At 45.1% G+C, this 9,950-nt stretch overlaps 1 protein-coding gene and 1 long non-coding RNA gene across 3 annotated transcripts in view; one reads left to right on the top strand and one right to left on the bottom strand.

The window, feature by feature from the left end:
- The window catches only part of LOC135111261 (uncharacterized), a 50,540-nt gene extending 48,298 nt beyond the window's left edge, over nucleotides 1-2,242 (top strand). The window contains exons 4-5 of the mRNA XM_064024480.1: nucleotides 1,387-1,712; nucleotides 1,933-2,242. Of these exons, the coding sequence (XP_063880550.1) occupies nucleotides 1,387-1,712; nucleotides 1,933-2,100 (494 nt within the window). The 3' untranslated portion in view covers nucleotides 2,101-2,242. The remainder of the gene's footprint in view (nucleotides 1-1,386; nucleotides 1,713-1,932) is intronic.
- Nucleotides 1-9,950, bottom strand: part of LOC135111262 (uncharacterized) — a 28,407-nt gene that overhangs the window by 4,702 nt on the left and 13,755 nt on the right. The window contains exon 3 of one of the 2 annotated variants that reach the window (XR_010273663.1): nucleotides 5,656-5,755. This is a non-coding gene — a long non-coding RNA (uncharacterized LOC135111262). Of the gene's footprint in view, nucleotides 1-5,581; nucleotides 5,756-9,950 lie in introns of both variants that reach the window. The other variant, XR_010273662.1, reaches the window with a different exon arrangement.

Here is a 9,950-nt window from a genome sequence, read left to right on the forward strand (position 1 = left end):
CTGTAGTAGGGACGGTGAAAGAGGGTAGGAAAAAAATAAAGGGCTAGCTGTTACTGTTAGTGCATAGAGGAAGAAACTCAGGACGGCTGTGGAGGGAAAGAATTGAAAAGAAGAGATGTTTTAGGCATCAGAAAGAGAGAGAGAGAGAGAGAGAGAGAGAGAGGAGAGAGAGAGAGAGAGAGAGAGAGAGAGAGAGAGAGAGAGAGAGAGAGAGACCATTTATTCAACTCCCACATGGAAACTCTTGCCCCCTCAGACTCCAAGCCTTAAGATTTTGTGTGTCGTCATACACACACACACACACACACACACACACACACACACACACACACAGTTTAACTAATGGAAGTGAGAGTTGGTGTGGCCAGAAGCCTCGTCCCTCAGCCCTCATTACTAAATCTACACCATTCATGATTCATGGTGTTAAATTTACAACGCAGTGGTAAAGAGTCTCTCTCTCTCTCTCTCCTCTCTCTCTCTCTCTCTCTCTCTCTCTCTCTCTCTCTCTCTCTCTCTCTCTCTCTCTCTCTCTCTCTCTCTCCACCACGCACGCACACACTACTAATTAAGCACGATGATGCAATCTAATTTGCTTACTGGTTAAACTAATTATTATGTGGGATAAATTAGTGATGTCGCTCAACTTAACCGGGTGCTGGTGAAGGATCAGGGTGTATTTTACATTGTGACAGAGAGAGAGAGAGAGAGAGAGAGAGAGAGAGAGAGAGAGAGAGAGAGAGAGAGAATGTGTATGTGTGTGGGTGGGGGAGAACAAGGAAGAAAACGAGTCAACTGGAGCAAGAGAGATAGAAAGGAGTCAAATGAGGAAATGAAAAAGACACATGAAAGAGGAAAATAGAAGAAGAGCAAACTGGATTCAGACAAGGTGGGGAGGAAAGCTTTTCCGAGCACAGTGTGGAATCACGTCACCTGGGAAGTGAGATAAATGCAAGAACACGAGGAGGAGGAGGAAGAGGAGAAGAAGAAGAAGGGGAGGAGGAACACTGCATTGATACAAAAGAACGAGAGTAAAAAAGAACATAGCAAAAGTAAAGTAAAAATAAATAGAGCAACATGCGATACACAAATATCAAGAGAAAATACGCCAACGGAAGGAAAGGAAATAAACTTTTGTGAAATGAAGGAAAGGAAACGAATAGCGTGTGCTGGGGAAATAAGAGAATAGGAGGAGGATAATAAAAATAGATAAATAGAGAGAGAGAGAGAGAGGAGAGAGAGAGAGAGAGAGAGAGAGAGAGAGAGAGAGAGAAGAGAACAGAGAGAGAGAGAGAGAGAGAGAGAGAGAGAGAGAAGAGAACAAAGTGAGTGAATGACATAAAGGAAAAGATAAGAGGGGCGCTGCATGACGCCAATATCTCTTTCTAGATAATTGCATCACGCTGATGGATTGCAGGAAAAACTGGCCCTGCAGCTGCCACACCTCAACCACGCTCCTCATCGGCACCACTGCAGCCCACCACCTGCCTAACCACCAGAGCGCCACCACCACCACCTGCCTAACCACCAGAGCGCCGCCACCACCACCACCTGCCTCACCACCAGAGCGCCACAACCTCCTGCCACACCACCAGAGCGCCACCACCACCTGCCTCACCACCATAGCGCCACAACCTCCTCTACGCACATCTTCACACGCCATCATCACCGCCACCTTCACCGCATTAACAGCACCACCACCACCACCACCCGCGGTAAGGTTGGTTTCACGTCTTTACGCTTTTATTTTGTTTCAGTAATCTCAGTCTCATCATGTGTCTTATTTTTTTCTTGTCCTACTGTCTTCTCTCTGTGCAGAGCTGCGTACAAAGGCAGCAACATTGTCACCTGACAGCTCCGTAAGCCATCACGGAGTCGGGTTTGCACAACGAACTCTGTCAGTACTGGTATGAAATATCTCCATTATATTTCCAGAAGCAAGTCAGCAGCAGCCATCAAGCCTTCATGGAGACGAAAAGTATGGATGATGCCGAAAAGGACCTCCAGTTAGCGCCACTTACTGTGATTGCTGTAAAAAGGAAGAGAGATGATACATCCAGAGGGGGACGTGGAGCACGGGGCTTCACTGCGTTTTGTAATTGAGGGCAGCAATGGGTGGCCGTCTCGTGTGGCAGCGCAGCCATCGTGGCCTTTTGCCCCACATAGATTGTTGGAACCAGGAATGGCACACTTAGGGTTGCCATCTTTGACAGCTGCAACAAGGGGGAGAGAGAGAGAGAGAGAGAGAGAGAGAGAGAGAGAGAGAGAGAGAGAGAGAGAGAGAGAGAGAGAGAGAGAGAGAGAGAGAGAGAGAGAGAGAGCGAGCGAGCAATTGCACTGCATTGTATGAACCAAGGCCTCGATGGGTGTTCACTGGAGGTCAGATATTGATTGGCCGATGGGTAAATCTTTGCCATTCTTCCTGCCTGCCTCCCCTGCTCCATTCTTCATTCTTATCTCAACGTAATCACGGTCTGTACTAAAAGGGAAATTGCATGGAAAGAGTTATTATGAATAAAGGTGGCGGGGAGTTTTGGCGGCAGCAGTTTCCCTCATGGAGTATTGCTGGTGTGTTTCCTGTAAAGATAATTTTGTTTCTTTATGACATCAGCGAGAGGCGGCGGTGCGCGACCTTCGCGAGGGTGTTGCCTGCATTGTGCAGAGTGAAAAGACGAGACACGAATGTTAAGGTGGCGTGAGACTGCCTTAGAGGAGACACGGCGGGAAGCTTACTGGTATGGCTGACTATGTTTAGAAATGTCTAGACTAAGTGATATGTTGGCGGGGTGGAAAGAGGCTGGATTCTTCTGGGGAAAGAGAAGTGATGCAGAGTAAAAAATTGCTGTACAAAACCGAATCAAGTATAATAATGAAAATTGAAGTGCTGGTAGTAAAAATAGTGGCGTAAAAAAAAAGTGGTAGTAAAAAACTCAGGCACCGTACAATGAGGTACGGTGCCTGAGTGCGTGTGCCCTACCTAGCCCACCTGCACTCAGAAAGGTTGCCCCCTCTCCGTCTCATTGCTAAGACCTTTTATTTTGTATTGTTCTTGCATGCGCTTTCTTTTGGTGTGTGTGGGAGGAGGCAGGTGACGGGAAAGGATGGAAGGGTTTTCTGCGTTAATGGTAGTCTCTCTCTCTCTCTCTCTCTCTCTCCTCTCTCTCTCTCTCTCTCTCTCTGCGACACTCAGCATATATATATATATATATATATATATATATATATATATCTATATGTACAGTACATATATATGTTTGCCTATCATATCGGCCTCCAAACACAAAGCATGCGGGAAAGTTCCACCCTGCCTCGCCACAAAGGAATCAATGACAGCAACATTCGTATTTCTTTCTCTCCGCAGAAGAGTCGAGGTCACCGAATCATGTGTTCCGCTGACGTCACGGGGAATGTTATAAATGGAATAAAGGTCGAGAGCGTGCAACAGACAAAAGAGACGGCGGAGAGGACTGGGAGTGTGCAATGCGTAAAGCCGCGACATTTGTTAATAATATGAAAGTACGTGAAAAGTTTATATGTCCGTTCCCTGTTCGAACGTTCATTCCGTCACCAGTGGCTCTCTTCTCTCCGCCAAACGTTGTTACTCAGTGCACGTCCCCAGGGCACTTACTTCCTTCACGGCTTCTCCTTCCTTCCTCACCCTTCCTCATTCCTCCGTCCCTCCTCATCCCAGGCCTGATTTACCTGCACTACTCACCTGCCTCTAATATCACCTTGCCTTTCTCTTCCCTCCTCTCCCTTCCTCCCTCATTTGCCACGCACACCTTCACTCGTCCCCTTCCCCTCACTCCTCCCTCTCGGTCGGTCTAAGAATGCCCATTTCTCATGCAAAATGTAAGCCTCTTTATGGTCAAAATCCTTCACTTTACGGCAGAAAAATTCCCCTCGGTCACCTCCCCGCGGCACACTGGTCGGCTTGGCCTCACCAACCGCGGATCACTGCCTTGGTTTGGATTATGTGGTATTTTAAGGGGGGCGGGTGGAAAGCTTACCTGTGTGTGCATGTGTTGGACAGAAGAAGTAAAGAAGGAAAGCACAGGTAGTCACAGGTAGCCACAGGTCACCAGGTATTGCTTGTACCTTTAATTTTATATCCTGGAGCAGCGAAACAAAGCTTTGTGTGTGTGTGTGTTTGCGTGTGTGTGTGTGGGGAGGGGGGTTCTGGCGAGGCGGGGACGGGAAGCTAGGCCAGCTTGAGTGCTTAACAACGCCAGCATTAAGTACTTACCCTGCATCATCAAGGGGAAGGAAGTAATTCTGGATTGAGAGTGGGAGAGAGCCGAGGCCAGTGTAGAATAACGGTGAGGAGGAAGAGGAATACAAGAAAGAAAGGAGGAATAGAGAAAGGAGGAAGAAATGGAGGGAAGGAAAGAGGGATGAGAAGGAAGGAGAAAGGAGTGTATAGAGGCGAGAAGATGAGTTATCAGGCCCAGACATGCAAAGGAGGCATGGGAAGGTGTAAAATGTTGCTGCAGAAATGGGAAAATAGGAACGATGCAGGTAACCTTTCTCTCTCTCTCTCTCTCTCTCTCTCTCTCTCTCTCTCTCTCTCTCTCTCTCTCTCTCTCTCCTTGACCTTCATGGGGATCAGACGTCAACTGAGTGAGAAGAACGTAGAAGAATGTGTAAAAGTTGAAGTAGGGACCAAGAGGAGGAGAAGCAGGAGGAAGAGAAGCAAGGTGAAAACGAAACGGAGTAGGAGAAGAAAGGGAACAAGTAAGAGGAGGAGGAGGAGGAGGAGGAAAGGGCCCCTTCGCAACAAACAAAAGAGCGTCGTGAGAAGAGGTGTTGAGTGTCAGAACTCGGTACTCGAGAAGTGACGCTCAGACCTCTCGCCGCCTTGCACCCACCACCCCCCTACCATGCCTTGTCTCTTTCCCACCAATACCATTCAGTCTTAGTGTACAAAACCATATAAGCTAGAAAGACCAGAAATTTATACGGTCTATGGTAATCTTTTGACTCTATAGCACACCAGAGGAGATCAGATTATGAAGTGGAGCTAGGTATGGTGTATAACGGCCCTGTAACATTTGGGAAACGTATCTTGGCTTTGTAGTCCAGGCAAGGTAAAGTATATACAGTACGTATCAAGCAGCACTATTAGAGGGGATTGGTTCTGGGAGGGGGTTGGAGGGATGGAAGAATGTGTAGGAAAGAGATGGCTTCTGTTCATGTAGTGGCCGCAGCAATTCATTCCTATTCATATGTGTTAGTAAGAGAGACTGGGGGAGGAAAGAAGCAGCAACTGTGAAGAGGGCAACTAGGAAGAGGAGAAGGAACAAGAGAGAAGAAAAGCTCTCATCCCTGGCAACACTGGTCATGAATATTCCTCAAGCTAACACAGATATTTCATTCTTCATTCTTATTCTTTTTATCCAATTCACACACACTCTCTCTCTCTCTTTTACTCTCTCTCTCTCTCTCTCTCTCCCTCTCTCTCTCTCTCTCTCTCTCTCTCTCCCTCGCTCTCTCTCTCTCTCTCTCTCTCTCTCTCTCTCTCTCTCTCTCTCTCTCTCTCTCTCTCTCTCTCTCTTTCTCGCATCGTCACACACATCGCACACACCTTTTTAACGCAGAATCGAGCAGTCCCCGGCTATTAAAGTGGAATTTTGAAAAAAAAAACAGAAGTTTAATAACCGATATTTGACGCGTGAGGCGCAAAGAGGCGTCCGGTGTGCCGTGGCTCTGGATGTTACGGTGACGTCACACAACACTTTCTTCCTCCAGTGGAACGAGGCTGCGAAAAAAAAAAGGTCATGTGAACTGTTGTCATCTTGGTAATTAGTGTGGCATCGTTATCTAGGGAGCATGATTATATATTTCACTTACAATATACAGAGCAGCGTTTTGTCCATACCACACTGGTAGAGCGCTCTGAAAAAAAAAAAAATAAATAAATAAACAATATATACTTGGCATGGTGTTATTGCTGTGCCTGCCCACTGGGATGACCACCGTCACAAAACATTACTGGTACAACAACCGACACTCTGCCAAAAGAAATGTGAAAAACTACAGAAACAAATGTTGCAAATGGAATACATTTCAGTCTTGTCAAATCAGGTCATGTCAGGTCAAATCAGGCCGCGGGAAGTGGGCGGGCACGCAGCCAGCAAGATTGTGTTACTAAATACTGCTATCCTTTCTATTTTTATTACAGTACCAGGGTGCGAGTGTTGCCCTCAGGTACAGTTGCTCCCTTAAGTTGATTAAGGAAATGGCTGACGAGGGGGAAAAAAAGTGCTGACGAGGGGAAAAGTAAAAAAAAAAAAAAAACTGATAAAAGAATGAGACAAGGGAAGCAAATGTCGAAGGATAAGACAAGGGAAAACAAATGTCGAGGATGTGCGCTCTTTAAGGAAGCAGAAAGAGAAATGCGAGAAAAAGTGAGACGGGACTAATGAGCGGGTCACAACTGCAGACGCCAGGTGGACGCCAGCCTGGCTCAAATTGCAAAGAAAAGAAGCAGTGAAGATACTGAAGAAAGATACTGATACAAGAAATAACCGAAAAAATGCTGCTCCACTTGAAGCGAAGAAGAAAACAGCGGAAAAGAAGGCCAGCAATACATATTATACATAGAATCAGCCAGGCGGTAGCAAAACTTGAACCCGAGTCTGCTCCTCCACCACCTGCCGGCTGCCGCTGCCTCCGTAACCCTAATGAAAATGTATCGGTTCTGCGGAAATTAATGTATGAAAGTGGTGGTGTATTTATAAATAAGCATCACGGTATTTTTCACCGTAATGAGGGGCTTGTACACATGGCGAAAAACAAGCGGGAAAAACGGCGACTATATTTTGGCCGCAAGTATTCCCAGAAATAGAAGACAATCAATGGAAGCCAGTGTGGGCGAACGGCGGGGCTGCGGCCAAGAGTGTACGTAGGGAAAGAGACATTGCCGCCCATCGCCCTCAACACTGTGAGAGAGAGAGAGAGAGAGAGAGAGAGAGAGGTGCCTGATTTTGGTATTTGGTGAAGGTAAGGTAGTAGTAGTAGTAGTAGTAGTAGTAGTAGTAGTAGTAGTAGTAGTAGTAGTAGAGGTATCCGTCACACAGGTAATAGTTGCTCGCTGAAGAAGGAAAAAGCTGACAGTTAGTTCCGGGCCATGCGTACGTACAACTGCGAACCGTATTCTAAAACACTTCTGCCCGCATCACGCCTACTTTCAAAAGGCTCCAGTTGAAGTTACATGGGTTTTTAAGGGTGACAGATTAACAAGATGTTTTTTTTCATTATTAAAAGGAAAAAACAGCCTTGGGAACCCATCTAATCATTTCTGTGGCCATTGAAAATAGTCGTGGTGAGAGAGAGAGAGAGAGAGAGAGAGAGAGAGAGAGAGAGAGAGAGAGAGAGAGAGAGGTGGGGGTGGGGGGCAAACAGGAAGCTCTGTCACCGCCACCATTTTCAAAGATCATAAAATTAATAAATCGATTTGTCAGGAGTGTTTCTTCCATCAATAACGTTAAAAAATATTGTCAATCTGTCACTAGAACTATTAAAAAACATCCTTAAAATCCATGTAACTTCAATTAGAGGTTTTCTTTCTTATCACTAAAACCTTAAAAAACATTCATGTAACTTCAACTAGAGCCCTTTGAATGTAGTAGGAGATGCAAAAGTCCCCCAGCAGAATTAGCAGTGGTGATGACGCACGTTAACCCAGCCAGTGCAAGCCGCGGAGACTAAGGGAATGCTGGGATGATGGGAAATCGTATTATTTATTTATTTATTTTGTAATATTTTGAAAAGCTATAAATATTGATGGATCCTATTCATATCAGTGTTTTGTAAAGGTTCAGCGGCCGTTCATTTCCAATTATAAAACAAATAAAAGCTGTTACAAGTATAATCCAGATGTTTATATATTCTGACGCGGGTCTCCGGGTTCACCACAAAGAATAATGATCCTCTCGTTTGTGTTCGTAGTGCAAAATGGATCACTGAAATGTTGAAAGTAAAATAAAATAAAAAATGAATGAATGAATGAATAAATAAATAGATGAATAGATAGATAGATAATAATAACTAAAGATAGATAAATAAATTCCCACATTCATTCAACCACTAATAGTAATATTGTCAATAAAATAGCAAGAGTGATGGTGATGGTGATGAGGATAGACGTGCAGCATGATCGAAGCATCACGGAAAAAATAAAAAAAAGTCCTAAACAGTGAAATAATATATATGAATGATATGATGAAAGCCAAAGCTGGTGCAATTAAACATTTTGCGAATACCTTTACTTGTTATGCACTGAGCGCCCCCTCCCTCCTGTAGCAGCACACACCAGCCTGCGCTCTCTCTCTCTCTCTCTCTCCTCTCTCTCTCTCACTCTCTCTCTCTCTCTCTCTCTCTCTCTCTCTCTCTCTCTCTCTCTCTCTCTCTCTCAAATCCACAAACCATAGCACTTAAGCGGTCGCGTCACCCCATCTGCTTGACCAGCGCGCCGCAAACCACCTCTCACAGACGCCATCAGCCTTACCCCGCTCCATCTCCACAGCAAGCTCCACTGCACGTCCGCCCTTTGCTCCATTACTTCACCATCGCCCTTCACCACGTTCCCGGTGACCAAGCTTCCTTCCTTAAATCTAGACAGCAATAGCGCGTTCATGATTTTCTACACTCATTGTCCGAGAGGGTATAGTAGTAGTAGTAGTAGTAGTAGTTAGTGGTGGTGGTGGTAATAAGGAGAGGAAGATAATTTAAAATGAGAACTTCCTGGATCTCTCTCCATGTGGTGCAGAGAAAAGGATTGCAAAATATGGACTTAAAAAGGCTTAGAATATAAGACGCTGAGCTCCAAGGAATTGTACAGAGAATGATTCATTATCTTGATCTCCGTTCCGTGTGTTCTTTCTTATGTTTAAGAACACAACTAAAAGCTTCTTTACTATTTATCCTCTGCTCTTTGTTCTCTTATAAGATTGTGTTGTGCTTCGGAAACTGTCGAGAGAGGCTCAGGTGCGTGCCCTCTCTCTCTCTCTCTCACACACACACCACACACACACACACACACACAACCTCAGAAGTTATGTTGTTGTACTGATGTTCACACTTCACAAGCATTGAATAACCCCACCATATTCTCTCCACGCTGTTCGAATCTAGAACAGCTGTTAATCTCTGCTCGCTGACTGTGTGTAGTGCGCCGGAATGGTGACAAAAAAGCTGAGCATTTACGAATAGGGGAGGCAGCCCGAAGGAGAAGCAGCCCGAAGCATAACCCAGAGCCAAGCCAAGAGAGTCCCCCTTGTCACTCTTGTGAAGAAAGCGTGTCTTGCAATAAAGCAATAAAATCAGTCGTGTGATGTTACTTGAGGAAAGAGGAATGGAGTTGCCCTAATAAACTCGAGATCGATGATTATCTGGGATGCAGTACCACGAAAACTCTTCCTCTTTTATTCAATTAGTTTTTATTTATTTATTCTTTTTTATTTTTTTATTTGTTTATTTTATTTATTTTTATTTATTTATTTTTTATTTTTTTTATTTTTTTTGTAAGGGAAGTTAGGACGTTGTGCATCGCGACGCAACAAGTGACAGTAGATGAGAAATTCGTCATGGCGAATTGAAGCAACAGGCAGAGACCAGTGGGGGGATGGCGGGTGTGGAATATGGAATGAGGATTGTGTTGATAGTCATTAGTAATAGCAGTTCTGATGGTGATGAAAAAGATGAGAGGTTAAAGAGTAGCAGTGGTTGGCAGCCTTGACGGTGACGGCAATGTGGAAGAACTGGTGAGGAATTTACATATGGGTGATCACGTGAAAACATTGAGGTTAATGAGATGAAATTAAGGAATGAAAGACAATTAATCTGCTAAGAACACGGAGTACGTAGGAATGAGCTATGAGGAAATGATGGCCTCACTTCACCACGGCGTCCCTCGCGTGACTGTCGCGGGCCTCGGCGTGTGGATTACCCTG

The sequence above is a fragment of the Scylla paramamosain genome, chromosome 21 (genome assembly GCF_035594125.1).
Source record: "Scylla paramamosain isolate STU-SP2022 chromosome 21, ASM3559412v1, whole genome shotgun sequence".
In the NCBI taxonomy this organism is placed as follows: Eukaryota; Metazoa; Arthropoda; class Malacostraca; order Decapoda; family Portunidae; genus Scylla; species Scylla paramamosain.